Source organism: Stegastes partitus, unplaced genomic scaffold (genome assembly GCF_000690725.1).
Source record: "Stegastes partitus isolate 25-593 unplaced genomic scaffold, Stegastes_partitus-1.0.2 Scaffold1882, whole genome shotgun sequence".
Classification (NCBI taxonomy): Eukaryota; Metazoa; Chordata; class Actinopteri; family Pomacentridae; genus Stegastes; species Stegastes partitus.
In genome coordinates this window covers 90,335-110,820 of record NW_007579613.1, presented here as the reverse complement: position 1 = coordinate 110,820, position 20,486 = coordinate 90,335, and the positions used below count along the sequence as shown (strand labels likewise).

The window sequence follows — 20,486 nt, the reverse complement described above, 5'->3', positions numbered from 1 at the left end:
ATACTAAAGCTGTCACTCAGTTTATTTCTTCCATTTCTCAATGTTTTCAGTTTGACATGAAAGAGTCTTTTTTTTTCTACATTCTTGTCAAAAAAGCCAATTTAAATTGATAGCTATCTAATTTATTGAAGACAATAAAAGGGGACTCTTCCAAGGAGGGTTAAATGCTTTTTTTTCCGGCACCGAGCCACTAGAATAACAAACCTTTAATCCCTGCTCTAGTCTTCAGGAGGACTTGTGGAAGAGGTTGTCTCACTCCTCCCGTAAGATGGTGGAGACGACTCACCTGCTGCTGCATCACACCTGCCTGCAGCCGATACTGGAGGGGTGAGACGCTCAACTTGCAGCCGAACAGCATCAGCAGTATGCATGAATGCACACACACATTAATCGCTTCAATCGTTGCATTGCAGGAGAGAAAACATGCAAACATTTGCAGAGGAACTCCTACAACATTTCACTTCGTTTTTACCTGAGAAAAGGTGAGATCAGCAGGTTTTTTGGGGGGGGTTTGTTGGTTTATTGTAAGACGTGGTTGTCTCTGAGTTTGGTGCTTTGTTTTTTTTTATTTGGAGATTTTTTTTTAATAGTTTTTTTTTTTTTTTTAATAGTTTTTTTATTTTTGTTATTTAAGTACAAACAATGAAAAAAGGAAAAAACATGAAGGCAGAAACCGAACCAATAACAAATGACTCATTGGAAACATGGAAAAAAGGTTTTCTATTTGTTTAGTTAAACTGAAAAGTTTTCAAATGAATGAAGAATACTTTTCTGATGAATTTTATGTTTGCCTAGCTTCATATTTCACTATTTGTTGTCTAAATAATGACACAAAGTTAAGAGTAGTTGTGGGAAAAAAAACTCATTGTAGTTCCCAACAGCCTAAAGAAACGTCCTCAACTGTCTATTTATTATAGAACAATTATAACAATTAAAACTATTCTTAGATAGTTTGTAGTGGCTGAATAATTCTCTGCTCATGGTGTCGTTACAGTTTGCCTGTTATGCATCATCGTCCTCAATAAGTTCTGCAAGAAACTGAATAAAATTAAACTAAAAGTCTGAAGAATAATTTTCTGATTGGTTTTATCTTCGTTTTACCTTCGTGTCACAGGAGCATCAGTGACTGAGTTATATTTCTATCATATTTTAGGATAAATATCCTTCAGAGTTGGGTTTACCTTTGTGTGGCTTTAGTGCACAACTTTTTTGTTAAATCTGCTAATAAACTGAAGAACGAGTGTGAGAATGAGGTGCACACTCTGCCTAAATCAGAGTTTTAACCATTTGATTGTCGTTCCAGGTTCTTGTCAGACTACGACGAGCAGTTTCCCATCTCAGACGACGTCAGCCTCCTGCAGCAGGCTGTTCCTGTCATGTATCCTCAGCAGAGTTACACCAACATGTTTGTACAAACAGCCTGCAAACAGTTGTGGTGAATTTCAATCTGACTAAACCCAGTCGTGAGTTTTAGTACCAGACATCCGTGGTGTTTGTTGGTTTCTTCCTTGACCGGCTGCTTCCCTCAGCGATGAGACCAGGACGTCCTACTTGCTGCAGGGCGTGGAGAGCGCCTGGGACAGCGTCGGCCGACGGAAACCACAGATCCACAGGAAAACCTCGTCGGCCAATCAGGGCGCGGTGGGCGGGGCTTCTGCTGCTGCTGCTTCAGGTGGATTTAAAGCTGAGGAGGTCAGAGAGCCAGAAGGAGCAGAGGCCATGCTGGACGTTCCAAGAAAAGGAAACAACGTGAGTTCTGTGATTATTTCTGATAATTTAATGAGTTCTTATGGCAGCTCAGTGTCCTGTATTGTTATGGTTTGTTGCTGGTTACTAGCTGAAGGAATTTTCATAGATAGTGTCACAGGTTTGTTCACATAACAAGATGTATTCAGTTCGATAAAGGGCTCCAGCTGACACTCCTTCACTATTTTTTGACTGCATATTAACACAAAGTTGCGAGTAGTTGTGAAAAACACTCCTTCTAATCCTCAAACGTCTCGGTTACAGTCCCTAAATAAAAATAGTCCGCATATGGCAAAAAAAAAAAAGTGCTCCCCTTTAAGAACTTGTGTGGATTTTTTTCTCTTAGATTAAATTAAACTGTTGTTACATAATGAAAATAAATTGCTGATTAATTGTCTGTTCATTCTGTCGCTGCAGTTTTCTTGAAGTGTTTGATTTAAATCTGTATTTCTGTTGGATGACAAAGTCCTAAACACACTTTAGACACGTAAATTAATCAAACAGAAAAGAAATCCAGGAGGACAGACGATCCAGTTTGATCCAGACAACGTCATTTGTTACTATTTTCTGTTTTCAGGGTGCGGTGTGTTCGGTCAGCGGGGCCGAGCTGGAGTCTCTCCTGTCGTGCATCAGGGATCTCCTTCCGGATCTGGGCGAAGGCTTCCTGCTCGCCTGTCTGCAGCAGTACGACTACAACTCGGAGCTGGTCATCAACAACATCCTGGAGGACCGCTTGACCCCGAACCTGGACAAGCTGGACCGAGCCATGCCGAGGTGACGCTGCACACCGCAGACTTTACATATGTTGCAAAATAATTATGTTTTGGTTTTGGTGGATTTTGCTTCTGAAGATGATGATATTATATTGCTGAGATTTAATTTGATGTCACAATGAGCAGTAATATTCAGTTTACTGTGTTCCACTGTGATGTCCATTTATTAAGCACTTCGTTAGGGCTGTGCTACAACGCAGGTTTGACATAACCAGACTTTCGCTGGCTCAACAAAACCTAAAACCCCAATCAGAGATAACAGAGGGCTGTACTACGAAGTGAGGTTAGTGGGTTATCAGGTATGTTGAGCCTGAAGTCAGAGATTTCAGTGTCACAAATGTGCCTTTGACAACTGTCTCCTGAAGAAACCTGATAACCGCCTTCATGACACCTGAAGGGTATACCTGCTAACTACATTAATCTCACTTCATAGTCCAGCCTTCAGCTCTGCAGCTTCAGAATGAGATGATGTGATCTTCGGCTGTGGTTTCGTGGCAGATCACCACTCCTGTCAGAAACGTTAAGGCTGCAGGCGGCACAGACTCGCCACCACCGGACGGTTAAAGTCTGTGAAAACATTTCCTGGTCTGGTGAATGTGTGTTTCTGCTGAGGCTGCAGATGGCGGATCAGAACCAGCAGCATGAGTTCACGGAGCTAAAGCCTTTGTGTCAACAGTCCAGACTCCTGCTGAAGTCTGTTGGTCTGATGAGGTGGAGGATGTTTTAATGGCATGTTGGCTACATGAACACCAACAATCCTGGTTAAAAAGAAAGCGTCAGTGTTAAACTTCAATCTGTGAGGGTCTGTGTAACAAACACTTCTCCATAAATCCACGAGAGTCAATGTGAACCCGTCTGCGTACAAGTCTGTGCCAATAATTATGTCTAAAGGAGCACGGTGCTTATTTTTTTGACTTCTTCTCTGGTATTTAAAGATTTTGAGCATACAGTAATGAATTCACTAATCTGTTTATTATGTTCTCATTTAGTCAGCTAGTTGTTTTGTTGGTCTATAAATGTAGGAAAGTGTTCATCAGTGTTTCCCAATGCTCAAGATGACCAAAGATATTCAGTTTCCTGTCAGAGCGGAAAGAAACCAGCAAATATCCACATTTTAGAAGCTGAAATCAGTTTTTCAATTAAAAAAACATCCTTGAACCAGTGAATAGATAATCAGAATAGATGATAAATAGTTGATGAGTATTTGATGAATCTATTTTTGCAGTGTTTGTAGAACAAAGTTACATTTTCATTTTGTTCTGTACTTTAGTTGACTGATGCTCATGACAAGCTTTAAAAATTTAGATTTTCGAGTGAATAAAGTGACTGTCATTATATCGGTTCCCTCTGTAGTGACGGTAGTTTTACAGCTTCTGTGTTCTAACATCAACTGTGTGGATCATTTTTGGGGTAAATGTGGTGGATGATGTCTAAGTTTTCTCCTGCGTCCGTAGGCCGGTGAAGGAGGAGCTTCCAGACGTGATGAACAACAGATCCAACGTGTTCGATGACGACGAGTTTGACGTCTTCCGCAGAGACCAGGTGGACATGTCCCGCATCTGGAAGGGCAGGAGGTGAAAACACACGAGATGCTCTTTTTTGTGCTCAGAGCTGCTGAATGTGAATAATTTTATAATCCACCAGTATACTGGTGGACTAAATGGAGCCTTTTAAGTTGTTGTTTTGGATTTAAAATCTAAAAATGCTGAATCAAATTCAAGTAAGATGTTGTCTTTGATGCCATTGCACTCTTAAAACCATTTGGCTACTCACGTTAATTTTACACGTATTCACAGAAACAGACGTGTGGTTAAAGTGTAATCTGTTTTTTGGTTTTTTTTGTGCACTTCAGGAAAGGTGAAAGTGCTCGAGAGCTGCTGAACGACAAGCAGCACATCGAGGAGCAGAGAGCTCGATATCTGGCCTACGAGACGGTGGTGGACGAGGTGGTCGTCGAACCCGGAGAGTCGGCCGCCGCCTACGACCTGGACGACTACGACGACGAGTACGACGACACGTACGACATGAACCAAGTGGGAGCCAACGACCTGGACGGAGACAGTTTGCTGAACAGAAGGTACGAGTCTGGCGTCTGTGGTGAAGTGGAAACATTCGGTGAAGCAGGATTAAAAACCTTTTAATCTTTGTTTTCCTGCAGACCGTTCACCGTCCCGCAGGTACTGAGGAAAGGAAACAAGGCAGAGGAAGAGGAGGAGGGTGACGAGGAGGACGAGGAAGACACTCTACAGGTACTGGAAACATTTAATTTAATTAAAGCTCTGTGATAATGTTTGATTGAACGGCACTAATTAGGAGGCAAAGTTAGAAGTTTAAAATCTTTGAAATAAATAAAATGCATTTTTCAATATGCTGATTAAACTGTTTATAACCACTTGACTTAATTTAGGAACACATGGATTAAACGTGGCTACTAAATTATAAAGTCAGTTAAAAAAAAAAAAAAGAGTTCATTCAAAGTTGCTCTATAACGACTGGACTGACAAAATCTCAAGTATCAAACAAACAAGCTGCAGTTTTCCACAGAAAACAGCCTGTAATGTTCTTAATCTCATGACTGATCGATCTAACGGAGTGACTTGTTCGCTCAGACGTCCACGAATTCTGTTGCAGCAACTTTATCAGCTCAGGAACTCTGTGAGGATTTACTGCCACCTGTAAAATGTGTCTTTACTCGGAGCAGAGCATCGACACACTTCATCACTTCAGTTTCAATGTAATTGGACGCTTATAATCAGAGTCCTGCTGCTCCTTCTGCTACCAACTTGCAAATCTTAGCTTAGCATTAGCCTCAGGTCGCTAGCTTGATCACCTTTTTGCTGCAGAGTTCATCAACATGACGGCCAGAGTTAGCAGAGAGGTGTGCTCGTTTTATGCAGCTCTCATGGATGATCAGCAAACACACCTGTAACTCCATCTGACTAAACAGCAGCAGCCACCTGGTGGAGCAACCAGCTACTGCAACATATCTACAATGTGGTTTTTTTTTTTTTTTTTAACAGTTGAGCTGTGTGTTGCTCAACTTCTGCATTATCAGTTAACATTTTACATGATTAAATTATTTTTGGAAATGAAATTAATCGATAAATGACAAATAATCATCAACATCACCGGCGCTGTTTTATTCCTCGATGATATTTTTATGTACTTTGCATAAATTACAGCAAACGTAGTCATGTTTCTACTTGTGCGTCTTAAACCAAACACCAGGCAGAAAACTCTTGTCATAAAATGTCACAAAAAATATTGAAGTTGTAAATGAAACCAACGCATTTGCAGAATTTATTTTTCATGCAGATCTTTTTCTAACATTGCCCACTAAATATTCATTTTTTCGGACAACTGCAACTGTACTATCTGCATGTTCTCTTACTGGCTGCATGTTGCGACTGTGTTTTATTTCAGAACAACACAAACAGGGACCAGTTCGTGCAGGATCCGGCTCTGCTGAGGGAGCGAGCTGAAGCCAGGAGAGCCGCCATGCAGCAGAGGAAAGGGTAAATACAAACATCACTGTCCAGCAGCTTCCATCTAAGACGTTTCCTCTTGAAAATAATGTGTTTTTAGAGTCTTCTTACCTTTTTTTTTTGGTAGCTGAATGGAGGTGTTCATGGATGTAGAGTGTGGTTCTTACTGTAAAGCCTTCTGAGGCAGATTTAGGACTGAGAAATGGCAAAACTTTATATATTTTACACAAGAAAATTTTAAACTAACAGGTAAAAACACAAAGTAGACTTGGCATAAATTCTTCCAGCTATGTGTTGTGATGTTTTTTAAATTCAGAAAAGTTCTGTCTGTGCCCTTCCTCCTGCTGACGTCCCTCCTTCCTTCTCCTCCAGCGTCCGGCCGGAGCGGGCCGGTAACGTCGTGGGTCGGCCCAAAGGCCAAGGACAAACCACGGAGACATTCCTGGACCGACGCAAGAAGGAAGCCAACAAGAGCCGCGTGTCCAACCACAACCGGCGCACGATGGCCGACCGCAAGAGGAACAAAGGCATGATCCCGTCCTGACCGACGGAGACGAGGTGGGACTGAAGGAAGAAGAGCCTGCCGACGCTCTGGTTTCATGGTTCACGCTCCAGAAGCCGCCGCAGGTTCTCAGCTGGTGTTGAAAGGGTTGCATTAGTTTACAGACCGCGGGCTACATTTTGGCTTTTTAAAGCAGCTTGTCGAAATGTTTGAGACTGAACTTTTAGAGTTTGAGACGGACACATGGTCAGCTCATTGAAAACCAAAGTTGCGAGTGTGAGCCAGAGACTGACGACAAAGAATCACACCTTTATTTTTGCCAAGTAACAAATCAGTTTATTAAGATCCAGAGTGGTAGAGTGAAGCTTCTTTGACATCATAATCAACCGATAGACGACATAGGAGTAGGATGCAGAGACGTTGGGGGTTCTGGAGAGACTGCGGTTCCCTCTGTAGCTCAAAGAACAATAACTGACCCGGTGACGGAGGCAGCGACTGACCGTGTTGTCAGCGCTGTCGTCCAGCCTTCACAAAACAAATCTACTCTGTGACTATCTTATTAGCACAGAGATCACGGCAAGGAGTTTTTCAGAACTAAATTTGTGTTGCTGCTTTCATTCCCTCTGGTCCGTGAGAACAGTCGGTCTGTTAGAACGCTGCCGAGGCTCATTGTTCATCTTAAAAAGCTGATCAGTGACAGCATCCAGCTGCTGGTTGTGATGATGAATTTGTGGCTGATGTTTGGTTGTGTACACTTCGGCTGCTGCTGCGGTTCAGTCCAGCTGTTCCTGACAGATGTGTTTGTTTGACAGGACTTCATGAATACAGCTGCTTCAATTATGGCTGAATTAAAATTGCAAAAACAATGCAGTTTAGGATATAAACAACTGGCTTTTTAAATGAGGAGACTGATGCTGTATTTCAGTTATACTTAGTTTAAATAGATTTTAAAGTAGAGCTGTAATGTTTAACTGATTAGAAGTCAGCTATTAAATTAATCTGCTATTTTGGAAATCAATTATTTGGTTTGAGTTAAAAAAAAAACAAAAAAAAACTTCCTAATGTGAATATTTTCTGTCTGCTTCACTCTTCTATGACGGTAAACTTTAATGTCTTCAGGTTGTTGGACAAAAAACATTCAAGGACGTCATTTTGGGCTTTGACAAACACATTTTTCACCATTTTCTGACATTTTATCGACCAGAAACTAATTGAATAGTCAAGAAAGTAATCAGTAGATCAATGATCATTAGTTGCAGCTCTAAATATGATGAATTGTCCTGAAGCCCTGAGCTGTGACTGTCAGGCACAAGTCTGCATTAGGACAGAACACTAGAGAAGCAGCAGCTTTCTTACTGATTCAGTCATTGCAGCTTTACGATATCAGCTGTGACATATTAGTTTTTAACTGGTGAAACAGACTAAGTGTTGTGTTGAAGCTGCTGTACTTCTAAACACACACACATCTGTCACAGAAGCAGCAAAGGTTCAAACAGTAACAGTAGCAGCCGAACAACAACTGAGCTTCATCGTTCCAGCAGCTGTATGATGTCGCAGATCGGCTTTTTGAAATGAATAAATGCATCATTTCCCCTCGTTGTAGCATCTTACAGCGCGTTAGACCAACGCACCGACTGTTCATGTGGATCAGAGGAAACAAAAAGCAGATTTGGAGGAAATGCAAATCCCAAACTGCTCCCCGTGACCCTGCAGGGCTCCGTACGTTACCGTGCTGCTGTGTTTGGAAGCACTCGCTGTTTGTCTCCGAGCTGTGGGGAACCTCCTACACGTGGCCATGCACAGACTATTTTCTATGAAGAGAACAGATCTATCAGAGCATTTTGTAACAAAGGAAAGCACATGTAATTGCTTTTTGGAGTTGACATTGCAAAAAAAACAACAACATAAATACAATAATTTTTTGACATCCTTGGAGTTTGAGTCGTCACTGACAAAATGTCAAAATCTATTAGACGTGACCTTCTTTGTTTCACAGGAGTACGGCTGCAGTTCATTTTGATTACTCGCCCACTGTTGGTAAGTGAACAGTTCTGCTGTGCTGGAACATCTGACTGTTTGTTGTATGTAAACAAACACGTTGAATTTGTCTTTTTGCAAAGGAACACTTGGTACCCGTAGATTTGCTCTCTTGTTTAGCCGACAGAATTGATCCACTCACATGTCTTTATGTTACAGACACTTCTGATTTATGCCTCTAATTAACTGCAGGAACACAAGCGTGGTATCATCTAATGTGACTGCAGACAGGAGAGCAAATTTGTCAAAAAGTGTTCCTTTAAAAGCTAAATAAGAGCTGATGCAGGTGTTTCCTGGTTTACCACCTCGCCAACATGATGTGCAGACTTGTCCTCATGTTGCTACCATACTTTTAGTCCACCAGTTCATACATGTGCAGCAGAAAGGTTTTCTACGTGTTCTGTGGATGTGAACTATAAACGGTGCAGACGGAGCCTCGTGCACGTTGTGTGGATGTAGAAATCATGACACTATTCTAACTATACAAGTGACTTTGAGTTTGTCTGTGCAAAAGTGCAAGTAGCCTTTAGTTATTTTTATCGCCGCTCTGCTACCAGGAAAGCAGCTGTGCATGTGTTGGTTAACCAGAAGCAGCCACCGTGTTGGTTTCACATGTAGTTCACATCCATTAAACACGCAGACATCAGTCCACTGTGCAGGTATGAACCGAGTCCTCCAGTGGAACAAGCAGTAGTTGAATAATACCAACTACGTGTCTGCAGCTGGTGGTGCATAAGCAGCCCGAAGAGGACACATGTTTGAGTTGGACAGCATCACAGAACTGTTCTTCATTTAGACTTTCTGAAAGGAACAGAGCAAACATCCATGTGTATGGGAGCGTACTGCTGCCACGGCAGGAAAACAGATCAGTGTCATGTTATAAAGCATCTTAAACCAGGATGTTATCATATTATTACGACATCACGATCTAACAAACTTTTTCTTGTTAGAACATATTGGTAACAGTGTGCTGAGAAATATTGCTCCTGTACATGATTTTAAAATCATTTTTTTAAATATTACAGTCTTGGATATGTCAGTAATTAGCAACAGCATTAACTCTGATGCAATCTTTCTTATGCCGTGTCAGATTTAGAAAAACACAAACAGTGTTTTTCTAATACTGCCATAAAATATTATGACACATAATGGAAGAAAATATTAAATATGACTATTTTAAAGCCAGCGCTCTAGAAGGAAACAACAGAATTCAATGCTGTAACGGAATCAAAACAATAGCAGGTCAATGGTGTTTAATTGTGACATTTTGGTCTTTGAAGTCCTGGTGTTAACTTTTTTATGTTGTAGGAGGAGTTATTATGAGGTCAAAGTTTTTTTTAAATGCACACCTTATCGACAGTTTGTGCCATATTGACACAGCCAAAATGATCAAAATGCAAAATGTCCCCAAAGTTGCACGAGAGTGAAAGAGCCGTTTTCTTAAATTGATCTGTTTTCAGCACATAGTTTCCTCATTCAAATGTGAGTTTAATAATGAAATAATCTAACAAAATAAATAGTGTATTGTTATAAGAACACAAGTCGTAGTAAAGTGAAAGAACACCTTATAACAATCAACCTTTCACGTTACAGCGTGATATCAATCTGTTGTCTGGAGTGGCAGTGAGACACTAAGCTGCAGCCACAAACTCTAAAACCTTCCTGTTCATCATCTTCGTCACTAATTGTTTTAAACAGGAAAACTACAACTAAACTAGCTTCTGTAACATATAAATCTCAGGTTGTAAAGCATGATTAAAGAGGTGCTTTGTGTTTCCACCGCTCTGCAGTTAAGTCATAAGGCGCGTTAAGGACAAGTGAGAACACTTTAACTCCTCACATAAGTTACCGACTGGTGCACACGGACTCCTGCACTACGACTACACCACCTCTACAGCTAACACTGGATTGCAAAAGTACGAGATGCGACTTGGTCCACTCTGGTAAGTTGGTTATTGACATCATTTGGACCTAAAGTGAACACTGACGCTGGCCAGGCGATCGACACGTTCATGCTCACAACCAGACAACACTGAAAGTCCGTCAGCCGGCTCGTAAATACTCGCTGAGGTCGTCAGTTTTTACAAATTCAAAGCTAAATGTTTGGTTGAGTCACGTCTTCACCGCTGCAGATCACACACACACACACAAACATTACCACAGTTGTACAGTAACAAGATCCCAGGAAGAAGCACTGTTTCCACACAACAGCGCCGGTGCAGTACTTCAGAGTATTGTGTTGGCGCCACCACCACCATGTCTGTGAGACCCACTGAAGGTCAGAGGTTAAAGTACGACTGCTGCACAGTCCCACGGCTGCTCAGCTGCTGTGACAAGTTCTTATTTGCTCCCACGATCCACTGCTGGAAGGAGGAAGCGTTGAGGTCAGTTTAAAAAAAAAAAGAAAGAAAACGGCTACCGGAGTGTCGCTGAGGTCGAGACGAGAGCTGATTCCCAGAGCTGCTGCAGCAGAGACGAGGCGAGGCGACCGTTAACTGTCCTTACAGACGCTGCCTGGAAAGGGAAAGAAAGACTCTGAGTGTAGATCTGACGCAGTTAATCAACATACAGAGCAGTGGAGCAACAGAAGATCATTTAACGGTGTTTTCTAAATCAAGTGTATAGAAACAGAAAGGCCACATTTTACCTGTAACTTCTCCAGTTTAAGTGTTTCCTCAGTCTCTGATATGAAACTAACAGTCTTTGAGTTTAAACTGACAATTTATGGGAATTTTGTTCAATTTAAAGATGAATTAATAATGAAAGCATCTTGTGCTTGTAGCCCTGTTTTCACCTTCAGTGAAGCTTTTGCCTGGTTAAAAATAAGAGAAAAATGTCCGTCTATTAGAGAGAATCAAACTGGTTTGGACAGTTTCAGACAGTGAGCTTAACACGATATTTCACACTAAAGCAAGAAAAAAAAATGTTTTGTTGCATTCAAATACTATAAAGAATTCATTCAGAGGTTTGCTGAAGCAGAGTTACAGGAGTTCTGCTGTAAATGAGGATCAAATAACAGGAACATAGGTGTAGCACTGCTTTGCCACTTTTTTCTCCAGGTAAGGAAACAGAATATTCACATTTTGCAGAATCTGGCTGAAAATTTATGAGATCTAATCATCACCATAAAACAAAAGAGACGATAAAAACAGCTGTATTGACATTTAAGATGTGCTGATTGATTCACAAAGCCATGCATAAAGGCTGCTGGTAGCTGCTGCTGTCCCTCAGCATCACAGTGAACTTCATTATTTTTCACTAGTCTGAGATGAAAAGGCAGCAAAATATCCTTTCACTTTTGGAAACAGCTCAAAAAGTAACAATAATGCAATTTAATGTATTCAAAGGCCTTATTTCATCCTGTTTACGTCGTTCCTTAATCAGTGGTTACATTCAGGTTATAATGTGTATTTACAATAACGGCTTCATTCTGCATATAAGTATTTTTAAAACAAGGTACTGAGACAACATGGACATAATGTCTTAGATTAAAGTGCCGAACTGTTCTTTTTAAACATCAATTAGCTTCATCAAGTACTATGTGGTCAATTGACTAATTGCAGTTGATTAGTGTTTGTAAACCTGCCATCACAGCAACAGTGTTTAGAAACAAGCCACAACTTCACTGTGCAGGTAGTTGAAGACAGAGCCTACAACCCTGGATAATGAAATGAATGAAAAATGAAATGAAAAATACTTTATTTATCCCAGAAGGGAAATTCAATCTTGTAAAAGCTCACTTTTTTTTTTTTTTAAATCAATATAGCATATATTCTATACAACAACAACAATCATTCAGTCAGTCAGATTTAATAATAATAACAGCTGTGATATGTGAATAAATGGAAGCCTTTCATACAGAAGCACTGATGAAGCTAACGGAGTGTGTCGGTGTGTGTGTGACGCTCAGCTGTGAACTCACTGAGGATGCTGCGTTTGCACAGAGGACAGGTGTGTTGCAGCAGCAGCCAGGGGTCCACACAGTCTCTGTGGTACTCGTGGAGACACGGCAACACCCGCAAACACTGCACAACAACGCAAACAGGAAGTTTAACATTATTACAGCTCAGTCTTCTTTTTTGTTTTTAAAAACACGACAAAAGGCAGAATGTGCATTTATTTCCACATCACCACTTGTACTTTGCTTCTTCCTGAGCTCACCTGCAGGGTCACATCAGCCTGCAGGGAGGACACAGACTCATCTCATTTTACTAATTTAAGCCTCCTCTGTCCTCCATCCTCCTGCTGTGACCTCAAATTTAACCTTGGCGTGCAGTCATGAAGGATGATTTAGAGCGAGCATGCACAGGTGTGTCCTTCATAAATTCTTTCATACACCAGTCACATAAAAGAGGTGCAACACACAGATAAACACAGGAAACAGGAATGAGGGATTTCACATCTGAGCCACTGGGCTTCTCTGAGAAGTCAGATATTAATCAAAGCATAACATTCAACCACTAAAACGAATTTTTCTGTTCAGGAATGCAAGTAAATAACTATAATTTGACATCTTAATCAAGAAACAATAATGTGCTTCACTATTTTTCTGGGATTTTTTTGGTAAAACACATAATAGTAAATATATTTTAGCATTAAAAATATTATTTGGGTTAAAGAGCTTCTACATACTGGTGTAATAACCATGACAGAAACATAAGAAATTATTTTTGTTAATTACCAGTGCTGTTAATTTAGAGCAGCTGTGGCATAAATATGGCATAGGGTGGTGGTCTAATACATTTGTTAAGCTCTGTTTATCACTCAGTTATCGCATCACTTTGTGTATGTTTAGTGCTCTTTTGTGTGTTAATAAAAAAAAACATTCATACATTTCTGTCATATTATGTCAACTTGTAAATGGGATTAAAAGTTAATATATAACCGACTGTGTGTTATAATGAACATTTTTCTGCTCATATAATAGAAATCATAAAAGAGGCTGCAACGAAGCAGCTGCATTTTTACTCGACGTTCCTTTGAAATAACAGCACCGAGGCAGGAAGGTCTCATTTTGTTAAAAGCCTGCTGCCTCAACTCGTTCCTCTTTGTGTTTCTTACTTGCTTCCACCGCTCAAATCTCAACTGGGAGGGACTAAGCGGTGAGGAGAGGAGCTAAGGAGAGGAATAAAGGAAGGACAAACTGGGAAATGATAAGTCGGCTCACCTGGTTGTTGTTGAACGGCTCCAGACACACGGCGCAGTTGTCCGTCTCCACCGGCTGCGACGGGTCGCACCAGGGTTTGGGCTGACGGTAGGTTTTGGTCTTCAGGGACGACATTCTCTTCAGAACGTCCTGTTTGGGGAGGAGCTGGAGACGGAACACAGGAGAACATCACCTCATGTCTTACTTCATTCACACTCTGGACAATTAACAATTAAACGCCCATCTCCCCACAAACAGACTGTCTCCAATCATGTGCAGCATCACTACGGTCATTACTTCTGTTTTCAAACCAACAGGTGAAGTATAGCTTCTGTTTACCACAAAATATGTGCAGTTACCTTCTCAGGGTATCTATTTTTAACACTTTTTTATACAAAGTCCTTTCTATTTTATTATTTATTTCATTTTCATAGTGTATGTTTGTATTTGTTTTTAATTTCTTGTCCTGTAATGCAAATGGCAATTAAACTGTATTCTACTGGAAAAAGCTCAGTGTGCTGCATAACGAAGGCTACACTCGAGTATGCTCTGGTAAGAGGAGTGCAGCATTTCTGTTGTTCACTTGAGATTCATTTTCTTGAAGCTGCTATAAAGTGTCATGAAGTGTAAATAAATGTCTCTCTTTAATGTTCCTCCCACACTGTGCAACTAATGCGCTCGTTCTGACGCTTCAGTGAAGAAAGACGACATCACAGTTACAAAAGCTGAAATCTAAGCACCTCTCAGCTTGATATAAAGAACATCTTTTTGTCTGTTGGCCTTAACGTGACTCAAAGAAAACATCGAGAGGCTTCGACAGAACGACATCCTGACTCACTGATGCTTCAGGTGCAGGTAGGCAGGTATATGTAGCACTTCAATATTATGCATCTGGTTATTAAAAAGGGAGGACTTTATGTATTTAAAGACATTTTATGCCCCAAAATCTGCAAATCATGAGCGTTTTCTGAAAGTACAAAGCAGCGACATGTGCATTATGTTACTACCAGCTGTGACTGAACTGGCTGAGACTCATCACTAAGAGATCAAACAACATGTCTGCAGAACTTCAGCAGCAGTGGGATGAACTGACTCAGTACCACACCATACAAATACTCACATTGTCAGCAGCAAAAATGCTGTTATTAGCATCAAAATATACTCATAACAGAGAACAAGCACAGCATGTGATTGGATTGTAGTTATTAATAAATTAATGTCATGTAATGTGCTTTCATGTTGCAGCTGATAAATTTGAGGATAATGTTCATTACTTTGCACACTGTTGAGCTGATTATGAACCTTCCACTCATGTGTAATTATCTTCATCTATAATACATCATAATATATTTGCTTGCTTTCCTATTATTATTATAAAACTCTAAAGTTACTGAAGCAATCAGTGACAGTTTATTTTAATAGTTAAAAAGACTTTATGTAATGTTAACTTTACTGTTAAACAACAACAAAAATATGTTAAGTACAATAACTATTTTATATTAAACAAAATAATGACAGATTATAGTATTGGTAATATTAGCAAACATTGTTATTATTTAATTGTTTGTTGACTGTAGAAACTATGAACTAACATTTTAACATTAATTATTGATGGTCAAGATAAAATGTTTCCACATTATCAAAACAATGTAGTGGAGTAGAAAATTAAAATGCTCCAAGTATAAGTTACTTTCCCCCTCTGGTCATTATTATACATGTTGGTAGATTAGAAAACAGAGACATGGAGAAGATTTGTTGTTAAACTCTCCGTCCCGCTCTGCCAATCAGAACCAAAGACTTCCCCGTGACGGTACCATCGGTGGTTTACCTCCAGGTCGTCGTTCAGCTGGTGGTCCTGGTACTGCCAGCGAGCCTGAACGATGACTCCGGTGCTGAGGATCAGCGCCACCAGCAGGACGGTGTCCCACAGCTGCTGCAGGTATTTCTGCAGACACAGCAGAGAGGAGCAGCAGCGCTTTAACATCTGGTTCATTTTAAAAACACTCTGCTTATTGGTTTGCTCAGTGTGATTGACAAAAGGATTCTGGGAAGTTTTAGGATATTTAAACTTTAATTTGTTTAGAATAAACACCAATCAATTAGCCAGTCCGCAGAAGAAAAGGTAAGTATATAGATTAGGAAGGTTTTCAGCCGCCGATCTGATCAGAGTCATTTAATATTTTCTGCCAACAAGTGCAAACCTGATAAAACATACTTAATGTACATCAAAGGTATTTCAATCAGTCGAATGCATTGGAAAAAAATGCATTTGTACATCCAAGCTGCTCCCTAACGGTACGTAGGTGGCCATGGATCTTGTTGTAAAGCTCTGGTAGGGCACTGTCTGGGATGTAGTGTTTAACAGGTAAAGCTAAACAGAGAGAACCTGAATTCTCTACATGCATGTCAGAATATGTAGTTTAGCTGTAGTACCAGGTTGTTCCACCAGGTGGAGCCTCTTACTGTCTGATACTGTCGCGACCCGAGGAGATCAGTCGGACTACGGGCAGTTTCATGTTGGCAAACAAAGAGCATTGTGGGGGTTCAGCTAGCTACTGGCCTCCATGACTAAGACTTCAGGGACGAGCAATGACTTCCAGCTAGAGCCCAAGTGTTTGAAACAAGCCGGGATCAACGAGGACAGCATGTTACAGACCAAATAACACGTCTGCTGACTGAAACAGCAACGTCTGCACAGGACACACCGGGTGCATAGTTCTCACTGATTTATCTGTTAGTGACTGATAGACAATGTTGCTGATTATTGATTTAGAAAACTCTGTAGCATCGTGCCATTGTGCTCTACAACTCCTGTGTGACAGAGGATGCACATTTAGAATCAGAATTAGGTTTGTGCCGACACCGATCAGTAACAGAAAAGCCTTGATTGGCCCCAATTCTGATCACTGAGAACATCCCTAATGAAGATTATTTTGACACTGAGGAAAGCTCTGAGTCTTGGTAAGTCGACTTTATTCTCTTTTATCGTTTTCCACCCTGTACCCAGCTGGCTCCTCAACGGAGCTACATGAACAAGCTTTTAAATAAGCTTAAATGTAGGAAATTATTTTGTTCAGTCCAAAAGAAGACATGCCATCGAGGTGTTACGTTCGTTCTGCTTCCCCACCTGGACCTGAGAGTTGGTCTCTCCCGTGCAGATGACCCCCTGCCACTCTCCGTAGCGACCGCCTCTCGATCGACCACAGCTGGACCAGAGCGTGAGCGTGGCTCCCTGCCCGAAACACAGCAGCATGAGCTCACTGTCAGCTCAGCCTTCATCTGTTCACTCACCACTGAGAAACACTGTCAGCCGAGAGGTGTGAGCTCACCAGGTTGTCCTGCAGGATCGTCTTGTATGTGATTCTCGCTGTGGCGTGGAGACCCCTGCGGAGAGGTCAGCTGACACTTAGAGCCAATGACAATCCTTCATCACCACATTTACACTAAAAACTTGCTACTCTTAACAAGCATAATAAAACTAACGAGATCCACATTATACAGCGGGCTGGCTATAAATGCACTTGGAAAGGGTGTGGTTACTCCCACATGGGAGCTACTTTCTCATTTTAACTGCTTCAGCTGTTTTCATTTTATTTATTTGCTCACTTGTTGTCATTTGGGGGGGAGGGGCAAACGTTTTGGCACCTTGGTTTACATGTTTCACATATTTTTAGAATAAAAATGTTCAGTAAGACTCCACAGAATGCAAAGAAAAATGTGGGGAATCTGGTGCCGCTGTCACTTGAAACTTGTGTGTTTTTGTGACCCACTTACATTTAAGTCTCTCTTAGTTTCTGTTTTTGGGTCATGTGCAAAAACACACAAACAAAAGAAAGTCGCCTTTTATTTTAATCTTATGCAGTCACATGTGTGCACCTGTTCATAGCAGCTTCTGAACAGACACTCTTGTCTGCAGATCTGATGCGTTTCAAAGCACTCTACATATTCTAGCAACGACATCATGACCTTTCAAAATTTGCAAGCAGATACGACATGTTACATGTTGGCCTGTCACACTTATTATGTAAGTGGGGATTATTTGAGCCGACTGTAATCACTTTTCATAATGGTTAGAATCATTTCCACTCATCTATGTAAAAACATCTGGATGAAACGAACAGAAATGCTTCATTTCATCTCTGTTTTCACGTCACTCTCCACTGTTTGTACGCCTTTCTTCTTCTGTTGTCATTTAATGGGGACAAATGTTTATTTCGAGATGCTTGACTTTTAATATTCGACTGACTACGATTCAATGAGCACCTACTGACATGAATTAATTAGTCATTGATTTAGTTGCAAAGTCAAACATCACAGCACCACGATGTGCACATTCTGGCTTTAAGCAAAATTAAAAAGGAGCCAAATAATTTGGCAGGAGAAATTTGTCAGATAGGCAGTAAAACAAAGTGGAGTTCAAAGGCACAAATGCCTCTAATCTAAAACTAACAGACACATAAAGCAAACAGGACAAGACAAGAGTATCATTATTAACAATTGTCAGCTAAAATGCCACAATCATGACTCTGTTATCTGTAACTGATTCAGAAAGTAAGCTGTATATTGTTGCTTTTGATCAGTTTGTTATAAAGTGCAGCTGTATCTGTGATGAGGCGTTTTGTACCTGAGCAAAGCTCCAATCAGCTTGGTGACATTTTCTGACGTCTGGATCACAATGATGGGCTTGGACAGCACCTGAGACAGATCCATCTACCACAGACAGAGTTTAAGGTAAGAAACCTGACAATCACTCACCAATTCTTAGTTCTTGACCTCATATATAAAAAAAACATTTCTGTTTTTCAAATGAAGATGCTGTAAATATTTTACAGTGAATGAAAGCTGCGTCCTGTCAATACACATTCTACTGTTGTGATACAAAAAGGAGGACGACTGCAGACACACACTGTTGTTATGCTCTTTTTGGGCTGAGTGTCTGAACTTTTACCTCGCTGACGGTGTTTTGGTTGAGAGCAAGAATGATGAGTGCTGAAGCTCCGAGGACCAACGCTCGCTTCATCTTGAACACAGATAACAGAATGTGACAATTCAGGGTTTTAACAAACTCTCGCGCTGAAAACTCATCGATTGATTGATTTTACGACAACAAATTCACCTAAAAGACTTACAGAGAAACAAACTGGCAGCAGGCGTTGTAAACAACATTTAATCCCAAAATTGGTTGAGCAGCAGCTGCTAAAGACTAAAGATAATGTACTTACTTTATTGACTACTGCATCAGCGAAGGACTCCTGGTTCCCAGTGGAGGCTTTGCTGTCGTCCATCTCTACTGGCACCACCCCGATCCACGGCTCCTGGTTTTTGGTGATGTCTTCGTCTGTTCCCTTGCTTACCTGGGTCTCCTCATCTCGAACCTGAGGACAGGAAACAGAGCTGAACATTGGTCCTGCAGAGCGGAAATTTAAATAACTTCTCTTTTAAATCACTTTAAAATGGACATGGCCTTGCAATGTCACATTCAAATCTTCCCCGAGGACCCAGAGGAGGAGCTGCATTTGGAGGCTGTGTAGGAAGCCAAGAGTTGTACTTGTTTACTTGTGACTAAACACTTTAATTCGTTCTATTCAGATAAAAACTTAAGCCCCTTTCAATCATGCACTCCTTTTTACTAATCTGACAGCCTCTGAATGTGTTATGTGTGAATGAGCTCACTGCTCATATTTCTGTAAAAGCTGCTACGGCAGTCTTTTTAGGTCGGAGCTGGTAAAATGTTCACTTTAACACAGAAAAGTCTGAACGTCATGCAGTCACATTAAAGGATCATCACACACAAGCGATGTATTTCAAGTTATACAAAGTGATTTTGGAGAATATTTTTTCCACACTGGGGCACCAATATTTATCCATAAACATCACAGAGATGAAAAAAACAGTCTGCAGCCAAAACCTCCTTCACTTTGCCCTAAAATCTCATCTCCATTACAAACTGAAACATGCATAGAAATAGAACTTTACTGCAACAAAGACAGCCAGATTAACGAAACCCATCAACAATTAATGTAATCCAGGCTTTGGCATAACATTAACAGGAGCTAAAGTTTATTTCTTTAGTTTATTAGTTTTTCAGAAGTCTTTTCTCAGAGTTGATTAAATACCTGCTGCATCACACAGCAGCAGGATGAGCATCTCCAAGGAGAGACAGCTGCTGCATTTAAGCACAATGGCAGTAACTTCATTAATAACTGATAAATATAAATCATCCCCTGTATGAAGCCAGTAAAGATCAGGACCTTTTCTTCACCTCTGACAGGTGACACAGAGTCACAGTTTCTCAGCTGCAGCTAAGTCAATAAAATAAACTTATATTACTCAGTTACTTCACACTGATGAAGTCTAGTCCAGTAACAGACATTATGCATTCACAGACTGTAAATATACAGTCTATGGTGGGAGCCCTGGTGCTTTATAGTCTCACATAAACTGGTTTTCAGCCACATTAACGGTTCAGACAAGACTGTGCAGTTAGGACCAGTAATGACCCTCCTCCAGGCCGACTCACCAGAACCAGGTCTCCCTCCAGCTCCTCGAGCTCCTCGTCCCGGTGCTCGGAGCTCCCGCTGCTCCTGCTGGACTCCACCACCTCCCCCTGGAGCAGGGCGCTGGCGCCGGGCCGCTGCTCCACGAACACCTCCACCAGAGCGACCTGCTCCGCCGCCACCAGCAGCCCCGGCCACCGCAGCAGGAGCAGCGGCAACGTCACGCAGAGACAGCAGCAGCGAGCCACAGCCATGACCGGAGAGACTACAGGGAGAAAACGCAGCCGAGCACCGTGTTAA

The 20,486-nt window shown here is 41.1% G+C and overlaps 2 protein-coding genes across 2 annotated transcripts in view; one reads left to right on the top strand and one right to left on the bottom strand.

Moving 5' to 3' along the window:
- ascc2 (activating signal cointegrator 1 complex subunit 2) overlaps window positions 1-8,431 on the top strand; it is a 16,235-nt gene extending 7,804 nt beyond the window's left edge. Inside the window, exons 10-19 of the mRNA XM_008302796.1 lie at window positions 223-327; window positions 414-482; window positions 1,304-1,378; window positions 1,530-1,749; window positions 2,324-2,520; window positions 3,974-4,093; window positions 4,372-4,596; window positions 4,678-4,768; window positions 5,943-6,034; window positions 6,377-8,431. Of these exons, the coding sequence (XP_008301018.1) occupies window positions 223-327; window positions 414-482; window positions 1,304-1,378; window positions 1,530-1,749; window positions 2,324-2,520; window positions 3,974-4,093; window positions 4,372-4,596; window positions 4,678-4,768; window positions 5,943-6,034; window positions 6,377-6,548 (1,366 nt within the window). The 3' untranslated portion in view covers window positions 6,549-8,431. The remainder of the gene's footprint in view (window positions 1-222; window positions 328-413; window positions 483-1,303; window positions 1,379-1,529; window positions 1,750-2,323; window positions 2,521-3,973; window positions 4,094-4,371; window positions 4,597-4,677; window positions 4,769-5,942; window positions 6,035-6,376) is intronic.
- Window positions 8,070-20,486, bottom strand: rnf215 (ring finger protein 215). The gene is made up of 10 exons (XM_008302797.1): window positions 20,210-20,486; window positions 18,912-19,064; window positions 18,638-18,709; window positions 18,314-18,399; window positions 17,019-17,073; window positions 16,817-16,921; window positions 15,518-15,634; window positions 13,711-13,854; window positions 12,466-12,568; window positions 8,070-11,057 (listed from the first exon to the last, which is right to left on the bottom strand). The coding sequence occupies exons 1-10, from the start codon at window positions 20,438-20,440 to the stop codon at window positions 11,035-11,037; spliced, it is 1,089 nt and encodes a 362-aa protein (XP_008301019.1). The 5' UTR covers window positions 20,441-20,486; the 3' UTR covers window positions 8,070-11,034.

Coding starts and splice junctions, on each gene's coding strand:
- rnf215 (XM_008302797.1), bottom strand. CDS start 20,440: ATGGCTGTGGCTCGCTGCTGCTGTCTCTGCGTGACGTTGCCGCTGCTC. Junction 16,922..17,018: donor CGATCCTGCAGGACAACCTG/GTGAGCTCACAC, acceptor TGTTTCGGGCAG/GGAGCCACGCTCACGCTCTG. Junction 13,855..15,517: donor AGCTGAACGACGACCTGGAG/GTAAACCACCGA, acceptor TTCCGTCTCCAG/CTCCTCCCCAAACAGGACGT.